The sequence below is a fragment of the Psammomys obesus genome, unplaced genomic scaffold (assembly GCF_907164565.1).
Source record: "Psammomys obesus unplaced genomic scaffold, mPsaObe1.curated_primary_1811, whole genome shotgun sequence".
Classification (NCBI taxonomy): Eukaryota; Metazoa; Chordata; class Mammalia; order Rodentia; family Muridae; genus Psammomys; species Psammomys obesus.
In genome coordinates, this window is record NW_026590412.1 from 918,263 (window position 1) to 940,324 (window position 22,062).

At 37.9% G+C, this 22,062-nt stretch overlaps 1 protein-coding gene across 4 annotated transcripts in view; it reads right to left on the reverse strand.

Annotated features, from left to right (window-relative positions):
• The window catches only part of Tab3 (TGF-beta activated kinase 1 (MAP3K7) binding protein 3), a 94,589-nt gene that overhangs the window by 17,513 nt on the left and 55,014 nt on the right, over positions 1-22,062 (reverse strand). For all 4 annotated transcript variants that reach the window (XM_055607331.1, XM_055607328.1, XM_055607329.1 and 1 more), the window contains 3 exons: positions 19,288-19,381; positions 16,714-16,797; positions 13,746-13,847 (listed from right to left, as the gene is read on the reverse strand). In XM_055607331.1, coding sequence (XP_055463306.1) covers positions 13,746-13,847; positions 16,714-16,797; positions 19,288-19,381 — 280 coding nt within the window. The remainder of the gene's footprint in view (positions 1-13,745; positions 13,848-16,713; positions 16,798-19,287; positions 19,382-22,062) is intronic.

Genomic DNA, 22,062 nt, shown 5'->3' on the forward strand with positions numbered 1-22,062 from the left:
AAAAAAAAAAAAAAAAAAAAAAAAAAAAAAAAAAAAAAAAAAAGAAATTGAAGACTCTATCAGAAGATAGAAAGATATCTCATGTTCATGGATCAGAAGGATTAACCATCCTTCCAAAAACAATATACAGATTCAATGCAATTCCCATCAAAATACCAACACAATTGTTTACAGAACTTGAAAGAACAATTCTCAATTTCATGTGGAAAACAAAAAAAATCAGAATTACTAAAACAATCCTGTAGAATACAAGATTTTCAGGAGGTATCTCCATTCCTTATCTCAGGCTATACATATGGAGGAACAGTAATAAAAACTGCATGGTACTGGCATAGAAACAGAATGGTGGATCAATGGAATCAAACTGAAAATCCAGAAATAAATCCAAACACCTACAGATTCTTGATTTTGACAAAGAAGCCAAAACTGTACAGTGCAAAAGAGACAGCATTTTCAATAAATGGTGCTGGTCTAACTGGATGTGTACATGTAGAAAAATGCAAATAGGCCCATATTTATCACCATGCACAAAATTAAAGAACCAGATACACTAATTTTGTTGAAAGAGCCTTGAACTTGTTGGCACAGGAGACAACTTCCTGAACAGAACACCAACAGCACAGGCTCTAAGATCAACAATTAATAAATGGGACCTCATGAAACTAAAAAGCTTCTGTAAAGCAAAGGACACTGTTTTCAACACAAGATGACAGCCTACAGATTGGGAAAAGATCTTCACCAACCCTACATCTGACAGAGGGCTAATATCCAGAAAATATGAAGAACTGAAGAAGTTAAAAAGCAACAAATCAAGTAATCCAAATAAAAAATAGGGTACAGAGAGATGTAGCCCGTGGCAGCTCAGTCTCCAAATGGGCTCCTTAGTAAGAGGAAGAGGGGTTGTTTCAGACATGAACTCAGTGGCTGGCTCTTTGATCACCTCTCCCTGAGGGGGGCAGCCTTACCAGGCCACAGAGTAAGACTATGAAAGACAGTCCTGAGGAGACCTGACAGGCTAGGGTCAGATGGAAGGGGAGGAGATCCTCCCCTATCAGTGGACTGGGGAAGGGGCATGGGAGGAGATGAGAGAGGGAGGGATGGGAGGATTGGGAGGGGATGAGGTTGGGGCTACAGCTGGGATACAAAGTGAATATACTGTAAATAAAAATAATTATAAAAAAAAACTTAAAAGGGGGTACAGAGCTAAAGAGAGAATTCTCAACAGAGGAATATCGAATGGCAGAAAAATACTTAAAGAAATGCTCAATGTCCTTAGTCATCAGGGAAATGCAAATCAAAACAGCCCTAAGATTCCATCTCATACCCATCAGAATGACTAACATCAAAACCTCAAGGGATGACGCATGCTGGAGAAGATGTGGAGAAAGGGAAACCCTCCTCCATTGCTGGTGGAAATATAACTTTGTACAACCACTTTGGAAATAAATCTGGAGATTTCTCAAAAAATTAGGAAATATTACCTCAATATCCAGCTATACCATCCTAGCCATATACTCAAAAGATGCCCCGCCATCAATAAGGACATTTGCCCAACTATGTTCATAGAAGCTTTATTTGTAATAGCCAGAATATGGAAACAACCTAAATGTTCCTCAGTGGAGGAATGGATACAGAAAGTTTGGTACATTTACACAGTGGAATACTACTCAGCAATTAAAACCAAGAAAATCATTAAATTTCCAGATGGAACGAGAAAAGATCATCCTGAGTGAGGTAACCCAGAAGCAGAGAGATACACATGATATATACTCACTTATAAGTGGATATTAGACATATATTATAGGATAAACATGCTAAAATCTATAGTCCTAAAGAAGCTCAACAACAAGGAGGAACTTAGGGAAGATGCTTAATTCTCATTCAGAAGGGCAAAAAGAATAGACACCAGAAGCGGTTCAAGAGAGGAAACAGAATGGGAGCCAACCTCAGACGTCCTCTGAAAGACTCCACCCAGCAGGGGATTGAAGCAGATGCAAAGACTCACTGCTAAACTCTGGACACACCACAGGAAATCTTATGGAAAAAAGGAGTAATAGAAGGACCCAGAAAGGACAGGAGCTCCAGAAGGAGACCAACAAACCAACAAAATCTGGGCCCAAGGGATCCTGCAGCGACTGATGCAGCAACCAAGGGCCAGGCAGAAAGAGGACCTAGATGGCCAACCCCATAAGCAGCTCAGTGTCCAAGTGGGTTCCCTTGAATGGGGAACAGGGACAGTCTTTGACATGAACTCAGTTGCCTGACCTTGGATCGCTTCTCCCTGGGGGAATGACCTTACCAGGCCACAGAAGAAGAGGATCCAGGCAGTCCTGATGCGACCAATATAGGCAAAAGGCTAGAGTCAGATAGGGAATGAGGTTTCCCCTCTTTCAGTGTACTAGGGCAGTGGGATAGGAGACAGGAGGGAGTGAGGGTGACACCAGGAGGAGATGAGGGAGGGGGCTACAGTCTGGATACAAAGTGAATAAATTATATAAAAAAAGTAAATTATTTTTTTTTAAAGAAGGGTTACTGGATAGAAGGCTATAGAGCTGATAGATTTGCCCTAGAAGTTGAAGGCAATGTAAGGAGGCTCAGAGTACCCATCTAGAGAACACTAGAAACCCTTCATATTAAGTGGCAATAAAATTAAAATTTGAGGTAACATTTAATATCCATTTAGAAAGGCCTGGAAATGAAGACTTCATGAGGCTTTGTCAGTTACTATGGACTAAGCTTACTTTTCATGGAAAATCAACTAGGTAATTTTTAGTTTATCACATTATCTATCTTTGTGACTCTATGAGGTCAAATGTGTTTAAACCTTGAATTCTGTCCTATGAGAAGACACTAAGCCTTGATCATAATGATGATCTTATGTTAGGTAAGTTCACTGGACTATTCACAAACAGGAGCTGGACATGTTTCAGTTGACACCTTTAGCTGTCTCACTAGTTATAAACTACTTCTATAGATTTTTTTCTTTATAGACAGGTTATACAATTCCCAATTTTACTCTTAGGACAGCTGACTTTTTATCCCATGAATAATATTACAGAGTGGAAAACTCTTAGTTGTTATATTCTTTTTATGTCAATTCCAAATGTAGTCTTGGAAAATAGTTTCTAGAACTATGTAAATAAATAAAAAGCCTCTTTGAAACTCATAAACTCAGTCTATTGGTGACTCTCTAACCTGTTAAGTATCATGCTGACTTAATCTGAACCATGAATCATTACGAGGTAACTGACAGAAAAAAAAAATTATTTGTGGTTCTAAAGAATCTATATAACTTTTTTCAGAGTGAAGCACTATTTTAGAGTCTTTAATTTGATTTGCATGAACAATCTTCTTTACAGTATATTAAAAAGTATTTTGGATCTGTTGCTCTCCTTATGAAGCTCCTGTCCTCTCCAGGTCTTACCATCTCCCCCTTCTTTCATAAGATTCCTTGCACTCTGCCCAAAGTTTGACAATGAGTCTCAGCATCTGTTCTGATACCCTGCATGGTAGAGCCTTTCAGAGGCCCTTTGTGGTAGGCTCCTGTCTTGTTCCCTGTTTTCTCCCTCTTCTGATGTCCATCCTCTTTGCCTTTCTGAATGGGGATTGAGCAACTTAGCCAGAGTCCTACTTATGGATTAGTTTCTTTAGGTGCACAGATTTTAACCAAAAAATCTGGGCACAGGGGTCTTTTCTGAGACTGATACTCCAACCAAGGACCATTCATGGAGATAACCTAGAACTCCTGCACAGATGTAGCCCATGGAAGTTCAGGGTTCAAGTGGGTTCCTAAGCGGGAACAGGGACTGTCTCTGATATGAACTGATTGGCCTGCTCTTTGATCACCTGCTCCTCAGGGGAGAGCAGTCTTAGCAGGCTACAGAGGAAGACAATGCAGCCACTCCTGATGAGATCTGATAGACTAGGATCAGAAGGAAGAGGAGGACCTTCCCTATCAATGGATATGGGGAAGGACAAGGGTGGAAAAGGGGGAAAGAGGGTGGGATTGGGAGGGGAGGAGAGAGGGAGCTACAGGGGGGATATAACATGAATAAACTGTAATTAATAAAAATAAAAAAGGAAAAAAGTATTTGAAGACTACGCTGTAGAAAGTATTTTTTCTTTATTATTATTATTATTTATTACAATTTATTCAATTTGTATCCCAGCTGTGGACCCCTCTGTCCCCTCTGTCATCTCTTCCCAATCCTTCCTATTCTCCCCTTATGCCCCTCCCCTAGTCCACGGATAGGGGAGGTCTTCCTCTCCTTCCAGCTGACCCTAGCCTATCAAGTCTCATCAGGACTGGCTGCTCTATCTTCCTCTGTAGCCTGGCAAGGTTGCACCCCCCAGAGTGAGGTGATCAGAAAGCCTGTGACTGAGTTCATGCCAGAGACTAGGGACTGCACTTGGATACTGAGTCTGTGGGCTACATCTGATCCAGGGTTTTAGGTTATCTCCCATCCAAGGTCCTTGGTTGGGCTCTGAAGTCTCTGCAGGGCTTCCAAGGCCGGCTTTTTTTTTTTTCTTTGTTGGTCTCCTTTTGAAGCTCCTGTCCCCTCCAGGTCTTTCTATCTCCTCCTTTCATAAAATTTCATGCTCTCTGCCCAAAGACTGGCTATGAATCTCAGCCTCTGCGTTGATACCTCGATCAGTAGAGTCTTTCAGAGGCCCTCTGTGGTAGGCTCCTGTCCTGGTCCCTGTCTTCTCCTGCTTCCAATGTCTATCACACTTGTCCTTTGAATGAGGATAGAGCATCTTCCCTAGTGACTTCCTTGATGTTTAGCTTCTTTAGGAGTATCAATTTTAGTATATTTATCCTATATTATATGGATAATATCTACTGAACCCTCCTCCATTGCTGGTGGGAATGTAAACTTGTACAACCACTTTGGAAATCAATCTGGTACTTTTTCAGACAATTAGGAATCGTGCTTCCCCAAGATCCAGCTATACCACTCCTAGGCATATATCCAAAAGATGCTCAAGTATACAACAAGGACATTTGCTCAACCATGTTAGTAGCAGCTCTATTTGTAATAGCCAGAAGCTGGAAACAAACAATGGAGGAATGGATATAGAAATTGTTGTACGTTTACACAATGGAATAGGACTCAGTTATTAAAAACAAGGAAATGAAAAGATCATCTTGAGTGAGGTAACCCAGACCCAGAAAGACACACATGGCATATATTCACTCACAAGAAAGTATTTTTTAAAAAAGAATATGTAGAAGTAAGAACTAAAGAGGAAAATGGTGAGTATGACCAATGGACATGTATAAAATTCACTATTGTGTACAACATACACTAAAAACTGTATAATGAAATGAAGTAGGTTTCTAATTATATAAATCTATAATTTCATAAAACTAAAATGCCACACAAATACTTTAGTCAATATTGCTTGTATACAGAAGACAAATTGCTCAAAATCATGCAATTAAAAATAGTAAATAAAAAAATAGTAAATAGATAGGTTTTCAACGGTAAATGAAAAAATTACTTTCCTAACATATTCCAATGGCAAAAGAAAAAAAATAAACAAGGTGTTTCCATGTATATTATTTCTTCTTACAAAGTTATGTTTTCATTTGTAAATTAAAGATGATTTAGCGTAAGTCATGTGGAATATATATATATATTCCAATATAAACATATATTAATATTTTTAAAGACCTGCTTTCAATTGGATGGCAGCATATAAAGCTGAAGAAACATTAGACATTTGTTTGAAAAGTTTATCAAGGAGTTGAGGGGGCCAAGATGGAGGCACCAGGAGAACACTGTGTCTGAGGAGCAAGACAACATTTTCCATACACTGACCAAGAGACTGAACTCTGGGCCCTAAAACAACAGCGATCCTGTTTCCCAGGTGAGAGGAAACCCCCACAGCATGGGAATCAGTCGGGTCCACTCTCACGCCACCCAGCCAGAACCCGGAAGAGATCCCAGGTCGCGCAGGCACTAGGTCGCCAGACTGGAGCCACACGCCTGCGTTTCCCGATCACCTTCCCAGGCTGATTGGTGAGCACAAAAAACACCAGAGACTGGGAGTCCGAGTTGCAAGAAAACCCCACAGGGAAGGAAAGTAGAGGGACTGGCCACGGGTCACCCAGTTTTTCCCTGGAAAAGGTCTCGCAGACCAGCGGGTACGAGCCACCATCACTGAACTGGGCTCCAACTGCCAGCCAGCATGGAGAGGGGCTGCACGCCTAGCTCTCTAGCACAGACAGAGCTGTGCACCCTAGTGCAACAGAGACTGGGAGTCCCTGTTGGGAGAGGCCCCCACAGGGAAGGAAGGAAACAGTACTGACTTGGGCCACTCGCAGACCAGCGGGTACGAGCCGCCATCACTGAACTGGGCTCAAACTGCCAGCACTGAGCTCTCAAGAGGTTGCGCGCCCAGCTCTCTGGCACAGACAGAGCTGCATGCCCCAGTGCAACAGAATCTGGGAATCACTGTCGGGAGAGGAACCCACAGGGAAGGAAAGAAACAGTGCTGACTTGGGCCACCCAGGCTTTGCCTGGGAAAGGACTTGCAGACCTGCAGTTATGAGCCGCCATCACTGATCTCGCCCCAAGCAGGAAGCACGGAGAGTTGTTGGGCACCCAGCTCCCGCAGAATAGCGGGCGGGCACCAGCTCAGAGACCTGCTTTGTAACAAGTATTCCTCACAGACAGAACTGTGCGTTCCAGGACACCAGAGACTTGGAGTCACTGTCTAGAGAAATCCTCACAGCGAACCAAGCAAAGGGGACAGACTTAGACCACCTAGTATATCCCCAGAAAAGGTCCTGCAGACTGGCCAAATCCAGGGACTTGTGCACCAGATAGCCTGCTGTTACCAGGAGAGCAGTACTCACCCGCCACAGATTACTGCTTGGGTACTGAGGCACAGAGCCCCAACCACTGACCTACCGAAGACCGGGATCCCAAAGATCAACCCCCAGATACTGCTCCAAGGGGTAACTAGTTATACCCAACAAAACCGACCAAACCATGAGACACACAGGTTATAGCAGCAGATCACTAAATTCACAGTAAGAAACAGGGCAGCTGTCTTCAGGACTTCTCCCGGTGAGAGGAGAGCCCTCTCAACTAACAAGGACCACAGTTACCATTCAAGTCTCTATGCCTGAGGTGAGCAGAGGCAACTCCTAAAAAAATACCAGCCATCCAGTGACTATTCCCAAAAAGCTGAGAAGGCTTCCTTCAAGAAAAACCATCTTTCTGCCAAAAGGATTCTCTCCACCACAGGGATTCCAGGAACCACCAGAAACTAACACCAAACACCTAAGATAACCCAATGGGTAGAGGTCAGCGTAAAAAGTTCAATTAACAAAAGCCAGAACAATATGGAATCTCCAGAACCCAGTTATCCAGGAACAAGTAGCCCTAGGCACCCCAGCATAATTGAAATTCAAGAAGATGACCTAACATCTATGATCATGAAGAGGATAACAGAGGAAACAAATAAAATGCATAAAGAAATAGAGGAAGATAAAACCAAACAGATTATGGCCATCAGTAAAGAAATAGAGGAAGTTGCAGCAAAACAGTTTGTGACCTTTAGAGAGGAAATGCATAAATCACTGAATAAAATAAAAGAAACAGAGGATTGTTCAAACAAACAGCTGAAGGAATTGATGGAAAAACAGGAAAATAGAGTCAGACAGGTGAAGGAAGTCAACAAAACGGCTCAAGATATGAAGATAGAATTGGAAAAATTAAAGAAAACACAAATGGAGGAAATTGTGGAGAGAAAGAACTTAGAAAAAAAACAGGAACTACAGAGGTAAGCATAACCAATAGACTACAAGAGATGGAAGAAAGAATTTCAGGTGTGGAAGATACAATGGAAAAAATAGATGTGTCTGTCAAAGAAAATGTTAAATCTAAAAAATTCCTGACACACACCATCCAAGAAATTCAATACAACGTAAAAAGACAAAACCTAAGAATAATAGGAGTAGAGGAAAAAGAAGGTTCCCTGTTCCAAGAACCGGGAAATATTTTCAACAAAATCATTGAAGAAAATTTCCCCAACATAAAAGAGAGGCCAATAAGAATACGAGAGGCCTATAGAACACCCAATAAATCAGACCAGAAAAGAAAATCCTCCTGCAACATAATAATCAAAAGAGTAAGTATACAGAACAAAGAAAAAATACTAAAAGCTGCAAGGGAAAAAGGCCAAGTAACATATAATAGCAAACCCATTAAAATCACACCTGACTTTTCAACAGAGACTATGAAAGCCAGAAGGGACTGGACAGATATCATGCAGACCCTAAGAGAACACAGATGTCAGCCCAGGCTACTATACCCTGCAAAACTCTCAGTCCTCATAGACAGAGAAAACAAGATATTCAATGACAAAAACAAATTTCAACAATACCTACACACAAATCCAGCATTTCAGAAGACACTAGAAGGGAAAAATACAACCCAAGAAAACTAGCTTCTTTCAAGAAAACACAGGAAATAATTAACCTCACTACAGTAAAACAAAAAGCAACCAAGCACACAACCTTATGACCACAGCCAACATCAAAATCAAAGGATCTAACAGCCACTGGTCATTAATGTCTCTCAACATCAATGGGCTCAATTCTCCAATAAAAAGACACAGACTAACAGAATGGATGCTTAAACAAAACCCAGCAATCTGTTGTATACAAGAAACACACATAAGTCACAAAGATAGATATTACCTGAGGGTAAAGTGTTGGAAGAGGGCTTTCCAAGCAAATGGACGCAAGAAACAAGCAGGAGTAGCCATTCTAATATCTGATAAAATAGACTTTCAACCAAAATTAATAAAAAGAGATGAGGAAGGACACTTCATACTCATCAAGGGAAAATTCCACCAGGAAGACATCACAATCCTGAACATCTATGCCCCAAATACAAGAGCACCCACATTTGTAAAAGAAACATTGATAAAATTTAAACCACATATAGATCCCCACACATTAATAGTGGGAGACTTCAACACCCCACTCTCAACAAAGGACAGGTCAACTAAACAGAAATTAAACAAAGAAACAATATCTCTGACAGAGGTCATGAATCAAATGGACCTCACAGATATTTATAGAACCTTACACCCAAACACAAAAGAATTTACCTTCTTTTCAGCACCTCATGAAACCTTCACCAAAACAGACCATATAGTTGGTCACAAAGCGAGCCTCAACAGATACAAGAAGACTGAAATAATCCCTTGTATCCTGTCTGATCACCATGGAATAAAGCTGGACTTCAACAACAACAGAAATAACAAAAAGCCTACACGCACATGGAAGCTGAACAACTTGTCACTAAATGACAGTTGGGTTAGGGAAGAAATAAAGAAAGAAATTAAAGTCTCCCTAGAACTCAATGAAAATGAAGACACAACATACCCAAACTTGTGGGACACAACGAAAGCAGTGCTAAGAGGAAAGTTCACAGCACTAAGTGCCTTCAAGAAGAAATTTGAGACAGCTCATTCAAGCAACTTAATGGCTCACTTAAAAACCCTAGAAAAAGAAACAGACACACCAAAGAGGAGTAGATGGCTGGAAATAATCAAACTCAGGGCTGAAATCAATCAATTGGAAACAAATAAAACAATTCAAAGAATCAATGAAATCAAGAGTTGGTTCTTTGAGAAAATCAACAATATAGACAAACCCTTAGCCAAGCTAACTAAAAGACAGAGAGACACCATTAAATGAAAAAAATCAGAAATGAAGAGGGGGACATAACTACAGACACTGAGGAAATCCAAACAATCATTAGGACTTACTTCCAAATCCTATATGCCACAAAATGTGAAAATCTAAATGAAATAGACAATTTTCTTGATCGATTCGACTTACCAAACCTGAATCAGGACCAGGTAAATCAATTAAGTAGTCCTATATCCCCCATAGAAATAGAAGCGGTCATCAAAAGTCTCCCATCCAAAAAAAGCCCAGGACCAGATGGCTTCAGCACAGAATTCTACCATACCTTCAAAGAAGAGCTAACTCCAGTTCTCTTCTTCAAACTATTCAACAAAATAGAAACAGAAGGAACACTACCAAACTCATTTTATGAAGCCACAGTCACTTTGGTACCTAAACCTCACAAAGACCCAACAAAGAAAGAGAATTTCAGGCCAATCTCCCTTATGAACATTGACGCAAAAATACTCAAAAAAATACTTGCAAACCGAATACAAGAACATATCAAAGATATCATCCACTATGACCAAGTAGACTTCATCCCAGGTATGCAGGGGTGGTTCAATATACGGAAATCCATCAATGTGATCCACCATATTAACAAACTGAAAGAAAAAAAAAACACATGATAATCTCCCTAGATGCTGAAAAAGCATTTGACAAAATCCAACATCCATTCATGTTTAAAGTATTGCAGAGATCAGGGATACAAGGCACATATCTAAACATAGTAAAGGCAATATACAGCAAGCCCATAGCCAATATCAAACTGAATGGAGAGAAACTTAATGCAATCCCACTGAAATCAGGGATAAGACATGGCTGCCCACTCTCTCCATATCTCTTCAACATAGTTCTGGAAGTCCTTGATAGAGCAATAAGACAGTTGAAGGAGATTAAGGTGATACAAATTGGAAAGGAAGAAGTCAAATTATCACTATTTGCAGATGATATAATAGTATACGTGAGTGACCCCAAAAACTCTACCAGGGAACTCCTTCAGCTGATAAACACCTTTAGCAAAGTGGCCAGATACAAAATTAAGTCCAAAAAATCAGTAGCCCTCCTGTATACAAAAGACAAAAGGGCTGAGAAAGAAATTAGGGAAACAACACCCTTCACAATAGCCACAAATGACATAAAGTACCTTGGAGTAACCCTAACCAAGCAAGTCAAAGACTTGTATGAAAAAAATTTCAAGTCTCTGAAGAAAAGAATTAGAAGAATCTACAGATTCATGCAATTCCCATCAAATTAACAACACAATTCTTTAAAGAACTTGAAAGAAAAATTCTCAACTTCATATGGAATAACAAGAAACCCAGAACTGCTAAAACAATCCTCTACAATAAAATATCTTCTGGAGGTATCTCCATCTCTGATCTCAAGCTGTACTCTAGAGCAACAGTTATAAAAACTGCATGGTACTGGCACAGAAACAGAATGGTGGATCAATGGAATCGAACAGAAGCCCCAGAAATAAACCCACACACTTACGGACACCTGGTTTTTGACAAAGATGCCAAAACCATACAATGGAAAAAAGATAGCATCTTCAACAAATGGTGTTGGTCTAACTGGATGTCTACATGTAGAAAAATGCAAATAGATCCATACTTATCACCCTGCACAAAACTAAAGTCCAAGTGGATCAAAGACCTCAACATAAAACCAGACACATTAAATCGGTTAGAAGAAAAAGTGGGGAATACCCTAGAACTCATTGGTACAGGAGACAACTTCCTGAATAGAACATCAACAGCACAGGCTCTAAGAGCAACAATCTATAAATGGGACATCATGAAACTGAAAAGCTTCTGTAAAGCAAAGTACACCGTCATCAAAACAAAACGCTGCCTACAGATTAGGAAAGAATCTTCACCAACATTTATTTGACAGAAGGCTAATATTCAGTGTATATAAAGAACTAAAGAACCTGAAAAGCAGCAAAGCAAGTAATACAATTAAAAAATGGGGAACAGTACTAAACAGAGAACTCTCTGTAGAGGAATATCGAATGGCAGAGAAACACTTAAAGAAATGCTCATCCTCATTAGCCATTAGGGAAATGCAAATCAAAATGACCCTGAGATTTCACCTTACACCCATCAGAATGGCCAAGATCAAAAACTCAAGTGACAACACATGCTGGAGAGGTTGTGGCGAAAGGGGAACCTCCTCCACTGCTGGTAGGAATGTAAACTTGTACAACCACTCTGGAAATCAATCTGGCGCTTTCTCAGTCAACTAGCAATAGTGCTTCCTAAAGATCCAGCCATACCACTCCTAGGCATATATCCAAAAGAGGCTCAAGTACACAGTAAGGACTTTTGCTCAACCATGTTCGTAGCAACTTTATTTGAAATAGCCAGAAACTGGAAACAACCTAGATGCCCCTCAACTGAAGAATGGATGCAGAAATTGTGGTACATCTACACAATGGAGTATTACTCAGCAATGAAAAATAAGGAAATCATGAAATTTGCACTTAAATGGTGGGACCTGGAAAGGATCATCCTGAGTGAGTTGTCCCAGAAGCAGAAAGACACACATGGCATATACTCACTCATATAGACATATAACATAGGATAAACCTACTAAAATCTGTACATCTAAAGAAACTAATCAAGAGAGAAGACCCTGACTAAAATGCTCAATCCCCGTCCTGAAAGGAAAAGAAGATGGACATCAGAAAAAGAAGAAAACAGGAAACAACCTAGGAACCTGCCACAGAGGGCCTCTGAAAGGCTCTGCCCTGAAGACTATCAACGCAGATGCTGAGACTTATGGCCAACTGTTGGGCAGAGTGCATGGAATCTTGTGTAAGAAGTGGGAAATAGTAAGAGCTGGAGAGGGTGGGAACCCCACAAGGAGAGCAACAGAACCAGAAATCTTGAACACAGGGAACTTCCCAGAGACTCATACTCCAATCAGGGATTATTCATGGAGATAACCTAGAACCCCTGCACAAAGTAGCACATGGCAGTTCAGTGCCCAAGTGGGTTACATAGAATGGGAAGAGGGACTGCCTCTGACATAATCTGATTGGCCTGCTCTTTGATCACCTCACCCTGAGGGGGGAGCAGCCTTACCAGGCCACAGAAGATGACAATGCAGCCTCTCCTGATGTGATCTGATAGACTAAGATCAGAAGGAAGAAAAAGAGGACCTGCCCTATCAGTGGACTTGGGGAGGGGCATGCATGAAGAAGGGGGAGAGAGGGTGGGATCGGGAAGGGAGAAGGGAGGGGTTTACAGGGGGATACAAAGTGAATAAAGTGTAATTAATAAAATAAAAATATTGGAAACAGTTAAAAAAAAGAAATTATTTCCTTAATCCTATTGACTCAGAAATGAAACACTTCGTATATGTACAGATTTTACGTTGTTGTAAATACATGAATACGACTTTAAGTTTTATATTTTACTCATAAAATATTATAAGCTTTTTTTCTGTTCTAACTTAAGCTTTATAAACATTATAATGGTTTATAATAGCTTCTCTACATAGTAAATACAAAACAATTCATTAGAACTGAACTTTGCTCTTAGATAGTTTTGTTTCACAGAGTCAAAAATTAATTTTTTTACATTGAGAAGTTAAAAACCAGTATCTCTAATCTCTCTCCTCTAACTACCCCGGACAAGTAAATTTAAAAGTGTTTAAAACATGAAAAAAGAAAAGAAAAGCTCATCAAATATAGAACTTAATCATGCTGACTTAATTTTAACTATGAATCACTATTTGAAAAGTATTTTGCCTTGCTCTCTTTATACTATAACTAGAGTTGGCCTTTCCAATAAGCTGTGCATAGGTGGCTACTGAACATGTAAAATGTAGCTACTACAAATAAAGATGTCCATATAAAGCATGCAGAAATTAAGAAAAAAATGTTTTGAAACAATTTTAGCAAGTGCCGAGGATTTACTATAACATTTTGCATTATACATTTGTAATTTTCAAAGATAGATCTAGTTCTAGTTATTGTAACTTGTATATGCTGACACACTCCAGAGACACAGGTACAAACCATCTGTAGCTGCTGCCTGGGACTCATGGACATCTGCCTGCACTTTGGAAGTCACACTAATTCTTCGGGCTTTTCTCTCAATTGTGCAGGGGTCTGAGGAGTCTGTATAAGAAAAACAAAGGTAGTGAGGGGACGAACTCATTCTTCAGCAAGAATGAAGCTCACAAGGACTGTCCCTGCTACCTATTCAGCTGAGGGAATTTTCCTTTCCTATCGCTTCATATGGCTTTTCATTTATCTCTTAGATTAAATGTTAAACATATGAAATAGGGTAATGTTTTGTTTTTAAGTGAACGGTACTGCAAGCCAATTTTCACTAATTTTAGAAATACTTTCAGAAAAATTATGCTGTGTATGGTGGTGCACATCTGTAAACCTTGCAGCTAGCATAACATATACTTATGATAAAACCATCTTCAAAAGGAAAAAAGGTACTTGACAGAAAAAAAATCTGACTTCAAACTGAAAAGCTTTTCATAAATCCATGATTAAAGGTTTAAAATCACTTGGCAAATAATAGTACAATTTTATACTCTAACCAATAATACACACGATATATTTTAAGCTCATCTCAACTAAATTTTTAAAGTAGAAATTCATTCATAAGGATCGATAGGACTTTACATGTCGAGCATAAATTCCTTGGGACAGGAAAGATAGTAGGATCACACATATATCTACATAATCAATGTACCAATTGCGCATATGATAAATATTTAAATTACTTAAAATTGGACTTATTACAACTATGACATTTCGTTTGCAATAATAAATCAGTGATGGAAGAGAGTACTTTACATGTATTATTTTCTTTTGTGGGAATGTGTATATAACGTCTTTATGGGTAAGGTTTTAGAATCAGGCTTTGCTAACTTCATTAAAAAAGATGAAATACAACAATGAACTCTAAGATAAATTGAGCTTTGGATACAATGGGGCAATAGGTTCATCAATTTTAACAGATACTTTTCTGGGAAATGTTGCTAACAAGGGGCGGGGTGGGATGCATTTGGAAGGTTAGGGAAACAAAAGGAAGCAGTTTTTCCTTTAAAAATTATTTAGTATTGTTTTCTATCCGTTTTAAATGATTGAAAGAATTTGTACACCAACAAACTGTGGTTCTGAAATTATGTTTGTGGGACTTTATTTTTTACAATGTATTCAGTTTTACTTAATATGTACATAGCCATTAACATTTCCTCTTTCACCTATTTATTTTAAAAATTTGGCTTTTTATATAGCTCAGTAACCAAGTAGTTTTCCAAAGTAAGGGGAACACGGACTATTTCTAACAGGATCTCAAGGGCAGGCTGTTTGACCCCCCCCCCTCCCAGAGGAGGAGCAGTCTGTTAGGCCACAGAGGAGGACTTTGCAGCCAGCCCTGAAGATACCTGATAAAACAGGGTCAGATGAAAGGGGAGGAGGTCCTCCCCTATCAGTGGACTTGGAAAGGGGCAGGGAGGACACCAGGGAGGGAGTGTGGGGTTGGGGAGGGAATGAGGGAGCGGGATACAGCTGGGACACAGAGTTAACAAAATGTAACGGAAAAAAAAATGATGCATGGAATAGAGTTTCAAATATAGGTATTGCTTTGGACATCAAAAAAAAATTGGCTTTTTATACATTTTTTTTCAAGAAATGTGGTTTTATACATTGCACATTTTACTGGCTTGAAGATATTTATTACATTTCTTCATTACCATTTTTAATGGATAACTCATCTTTTATTTCCATTTGTAATAGCTTGCATTTTTTTCCTTTGTGTATCAGTCTACCTTGAAATTTCCTGATTTTTGTCACTTTTTCTACTTTGTTATAAAATTCCACCATCAAAAACAAACATCAAATTCCTTCAATGTATTAAACAATTGATCGCCAGAAAGATTATGAGGATCTTCTTAGTACATCTGAAACCCTGAACTCATCCCTAGCACCTCATCCCTTGCTCAGGGAAAGTTATGGCTTTTTACATAGCTCCTTGGAGATAACATGATTCAAGAAATTTCAAGGTTTTAAGTGTTATAGACAACTTGTATTTATGATCATTTCTGATGAATTTAGTCAATTATTTTAATGACAGCTCTTGAATCATTTAACTATAGTTCATCCACTAGGCTATCTGTAAGATATATCACTTTAGAAGGTACTGAGGCAAAATCAAGTTTAAAGATGTATGTTTTATAAACCTAAAAGGCTAAATGATAATGATATATAACCCAGAGGCTCTGAGCTTCAAACTACACATAATGGTGCCACAGTGACGAATTTAGTACTTGGCAATCATCCACTAAAGTTTGTTTTGAGTCATTTTGGAAATTACTACACTATTTCAAATGTAGATCAGATGAAACATCCACGGTAGTATTAAAACAATAAATGGTCCTATGCTTCAATGCATAATTGAACTAGTATTTTTGCACTCTTTAATATTCGATATGCCTTTATAACCAAACTGTCTTGAATTGTTTAATGTGAAAGGATTAAAAGATGATCTTTAAACATTACTTGTATACTGAGTTTATAAAACAATATGGCCAGTAAGAATAAGGTAGAAAAATGAGCGATCAATGTATCTTCACTATCTCACTGTAAGATCCTGAAAACAATTTATGACTTGCTGTGTTCTTGATGAGAAAACACCCATGTCTCTTTCAGTTTGGCTTACTCTCTGTTTATTAAGCAGCAAAATAATTCTTATGTACAAATTCTACTGAGGATTTTTCAAGATCTGCATTATTCTAGAAGAATTTTCTTTCAGGAGTAGTTCGTTACTATGTTAAGAAATCACCATCCTGTCTTAGAACAATTCTAACATTAATTTAATGTTTTGTAAAAAAATTAAAGTTTGGGGACTATTTTATTGTGTCATTAATATGGATAACTTTTCTATGAGGAACACATTCTAATACATAGTTCAAATAGAAATTTATTTAACTTCTATAGTATTCATGCTATGACCCTTACTCACCTTTTTTAGATGGCTTCGGTGGTACAACTGGGCCAGGTTCTATATGGTCATAAAAATTATTCATGGCTTTTGGATCAAAGTTTCCTACAAAAAAAGGGAAGAAAACCACAGGTATTGAGTTGTTCTTTTGTTGTTTGACCTTTTTAAAAGAAAATACATTAATGAAATGTGGGAAGAGAAAATGTTTTTCAGGGTTTCAAATGTCATCATACTAGCCTATCCTCTTTTCTTTATGGTTGTGAGAAAAGATTTCAAGCAAACCAGTAAACCAGTGTGTATCTACAATGTATTACCTAATGAGATATTTCTAATTGTAAGACTAGCACCCTTAAGCTGGATTCAGTACACAAAGAATAGTGGACCTGTTTGGTCTAAAGAAAAGCAATGCGAAAGAAGATTGTGACTCTTCTTTTCATGATTTATCATAAAAACCATCTAAGGAAGAACCCAAATGCATATGCTAGAAAACCTGTGGGCTTATTAATGATGATACTATGCAAAAGTTTACAGTAAACAAGCCTGGAGAATTGCTGATATAAAATTTTCTCTGAATATGCTCACTTGCTGGCTTAATATCTCTTTATCAATGAAACACCATACTGTGACTCCTTCAAGGTCAGAATGCATTAGGTGCCAGTTCTGATTCTCACCTTCACTCTGGTACTCGGCCTGCTGTACCCAAATCCACCTGAACTTGGGATACAGAGGATGCTGTGCTGTCCTGTCTCCTTGTTTTCCACCCCTGCCCCTGTGAAAAATGTCCTTACTACAAATCAAATATTAAGCTGTTTTTCATCAAGTCATGCAATGATTTGTTTGCATCTACTTGAAAATGCACCCCCCTGTTGCCAAAGAAAGTTTAGAAGAAGTTATGTCATATTTGGACCCCTTAAGCATCTTAAGTTACAAAATGTCCCCATTTGATCAATAACTTTGGTCTATTAACCAAAGTTTTCTCCACTTGAATAGGCTACTTTAAGGAGAATTTAAAAAGAAATTCTTATAGCTCACAAAAGCCACAATGCTACCTGACATATTAACTGCTGCACATGTATTTCTTCAATCACTTATGCTATAGTTGATGTTCTGATATGCAGTTTACAGAAAGCTTACTATAAACCTCATAATCAAAGGTTACTGATTTTCATTTTGCTTGAAAGAACACATCAGTTTAAAAAAAAGTTGATAAATTCACATAGTAGCAAGGTTTGATACACTCTACGTATTATGCATAGTGATTCTTTCACTACTTAAAGCTAGTAGGCTACATGAATATCAAGGCTTTTGAAAATGACAAACTGGCTTGATAGATCAACTTTCATGTTTAGGTGGTTCTGTATTTTTAGTTTAGTTGTTTGACACTGTATTATACACAAATCTTAAAGTACTGTAGAAGCTCTCTTAGCTAAGAAGTTCACATAGTTAAGAATATTAAACTTTGGGAGAAGGTGGATTCAGACAAACAATCATTAAGGAAAATTACAAATCATTTTTAATGTAACATATATACAGCAGAGGTTTTTTTTTCTTTCTATTTTTCTTATGCAAGTGTTGGAGATTGAAAACCCCAGGGATTGTGTGTGTTATGCAAACATTCTATCACTGCACTTTACCCTCAATACAGCAGTATTTTAATGCTGAACAAGGACATTTCACATTGTCTTAAACAAACCATGTTCATGACAACCTAAAGTCAAGTGTAAGCAAACTTTCTGTCAAAGAGCAGATAATAACTTCAATTTTGTAAAGTTGCAGTACAATCTGTTACAAGTATTCAATTCTGTCCTTGAAACACAAAGAAGCCATTTGTTTACTAGGTGAACAAATGGGCATGTCTGTTCCACCAAAACTTTTATTTATAAAAACAGATAGGAGAGTCCTAGTTTGCTGAGACTTGATTTATAATTTTGTGTTTTGGTTTCTTCAGAATGCAGCACATGATATACTAAGGACACTTTCTTACAAACTTCTCCCTTTTCTGCTTGTTTTCATTCAAATCTAACTCAGGGTTCCTATAATTTTATGCTTGACTCTGTATAAAAGCCAAAGTCTTTTTAAAAGAGAAGTATTCTCATGAATTCCTGTTAGTTATGAAACATTAATTTTAACTGCATACACAAGCACATGTAATCAATGGAAGCTAAAGTAAATGGGAAAGAAAGTCCTCTAATCTGATGAGCTGGCTAACTGAAAGATAAGAGAGCTTTTACTGTAACAGAGAATTTCTTTAAAAAAAAAAAAAAGAACTCAGATAGTCTACTCTGGGCTCCCTTGTTGTCACAGTATTTTGGAACACTACCATGTAATATAAACTATGTCTCAGAAATACTACTCATCAATTTATGAAATACTCACGTTAAAGTACTAAAGGGATAAATACAATGAAACACCATGAAACTATGAGAATAAATGATGAACCTGCCAAAGTAACATTATTTTTTGACACCCTTATCCGTGAAGTGTGGGATTCTCTTTAAAGCTATTCTTATATAGAATAAAACCTGTTCTTAAATCTAGGTAACTAATATTATTGTCATCTAAGCAGTTTAAAATACCAAATAATCACGTCTATACCTCTAGATTGAAGGAGGTCAACTTCTTTCAGTGTACAGTCAACATTTATTTGGAGTTGTCTGTTCATGCTTCTCAATCTTGTCATTTCCTCAGTCTAGTAAGAAAGCACCAAAAATAGCAATTGTGGGGAAGTCATTATCAAGCCCAATATTTAAGAACTGTGTTTTACATTAATTGATCTGATTGGGTATTACCGAGAATAAAGCCTTGTCTATAACAGAGCATGTCTATGTTATGTTTTTGATGAAAACGGTATACTGAGGACATCAACGTGGCCACACAGTAACAAAAACTGTGTATGTTGGCCACATACAAACTGAACCATGTTCTACCATAAAAAGTTACAATCACTGTAACAATAGAGCACAGAAAATATTTTATGCTTTGTAGTATGGGAAAGTGCAATGAACAACCTTTTAAATTAGCAATGTTCATTAATTTAGTCTTGGCCAACCTGGTGAAAATTAGTGCTCACTTAGTTTCTAGTACCAGATTTACCAGAATTCTCTCATTACATGGATTTACTGATAGGATAATAGCATAGAGAGGTTAAGTTTCCCAAAGGGATAAAGCTAGTAACTGGTAGAGCCAGAACTTATACAAAGCTTCTATAGAAGTTCATATAGAAATATTTATTTTTTTTCTAGATTAAAAGAAACACTTTTCATACACAGAAATGCCAGGTACCAGTAGATGCCTCTGTTTCTTCTACTTTAGCCTGCCCAGCCCATTCCAACCCTTACACTCTTTCAGTCACTGAGACAAACTTTTTCTTATGAGCCTTCAATTCTCATATCATTCTTAATTTCTTTGCAGTTTTTGTGCTTGGACTCTAGTGGCATGGATGCTAAAGCTTTTCCACACAGTCTAGGTATTAGTTCAGTTACAGGGAAATTTCAACTACATAAGGTAGAATGTTAAATTACCTACTAAGAGGGTGGGGGGAAGAAGGAGAGAGGGAGAGAAAAGAGGGAGGGAAGGAGAGAGAGAAGGAGGGAGGAAGGGGAAGAGAGAGAAGAGAGAGAGAGAGAGAAAGAGAGAGAGAGAGAGAGAGAGAGAGAGAGAGAGAGAGATTGGGATTGATTCTGTTAAAAACATATATTTTGCCAAAGACTAAACAGGTTAACAGTGAACTAAAAAAAGCAGAAAGGAAACTGTATGCGGTTGGGAGATTGCAATAGAATAAGTAGGAATGTCCAGAAACTACTAGGGACAAAAAGTTCAACACAGTGATATATAGAGGCTAAAGAGGAATTTCTAGATACTGTTTGTACATAGCCTGCTTATTTAAGAGCATTTGATGGCTGTTAATTTTACATGTGTTTTGTGTCCACACATCTCATGACCTTATGAAAGACTATCATTATTTAATCTCAAATATTTTGAAGAATAAATATCAAACTGAATTTTAACTGAAACAGCAAGTCCTTCATATTTCCTGCTTCACAATTATGCCTGCCAGATATATTGGGCCAGAAAGGTGAAGATGCTCCAACATTCTAGAGAGAAAATAAGTGACTGACAACACAGTAAACTATCTCTGTCATCCCTTAGTTTTGGCAGCTGCTCACCTGCCCTTCCTACTTACATAATATTTTTATTCCTTCTGAAGTCTCTGATGGAGTTGAAGACATGAGGGTTACAGTTTCAGTTAGGCTTAAGTTGTTTAGGATTTAAGAAAATGTTTTAAGGTCTAGAAAGATGTTTTTAAAGTTGACACATACAAGATATGGCAGAATGGTTTAGATACAAAACTTTAGACTCACCTAGATAGAATAGATAGTATTTTCTTCAAGGTTGCCAAATACAAATCAGCTAAACATTTTGAATGTAACTTTTACATATGGGTTTCCTAATTGTTCTTACTGTATATAGTTTATTATAAATAAAATCCATATGCAAAATTAGTTGATTAATTAATTGAGTTATTTGGATCAAAAATATCTAAGCCCTCAGAATGCTAGAGGATCAACAAGAATCACTTGGAAACATTTAGTATGAATTGTTCTTTCTTTATTCTTATGGGCAAATTGTGTGATGTTAATGTGTAAAATGCTTGCCAAGTGATGTAAAAATGTTGTAAGACAGATGCTTGACCATTAACCTAGATGAGTTCATCCTCCTAGGAATACATAAGCGAACCCCTACTTTGTGAATTTAGTACCTTGGGGCTTATTTTTCCTATATGTTTTCCAATAGGAAGAGAGGAGTTTTAGCCATAATGGCCTCGAATAGTGATGCTTTATAACTAAGCATGGAAATATTAATAATGCACGTTATAGTCAAGACGTTCCTACACATATGCTTTTAACCAGAACCATTTTCATCAATTCAAAGGCAGAAGAAACACTTAAATTCACTCAACTTATGGTTTACCTGTAAGACTCTCTTCTCATAGCTTCTGATTAAACAGGGGAGTTGACTAGCTGTTTCTGAGAATGGTCATTTACCAAAAGTATACTATGTTTGCACAGAAGATTTAGATTCACCATAATTTTTAATGGAGACTTACATGTAGGCCAAAAGAATATTTGCAGCTGACATTTCCAAATAATAGATTCCACGCTATTTTGAAAAAGCAGCAAAAGTTGCTTAAGACAACTGATTTGGAACTTTAAAAATTAGCCTCATAGATACCAATATTGAAGATCACTGATGGTTTTTAGTGCCTTGACCCCAATTATACATGTAGGACACAAAGCAATGTAGTAGGTCCAAAATTCAATTAGAAGAGGATATATCTGGATAAATAACTAACTTGGAGGAAGGACAGTT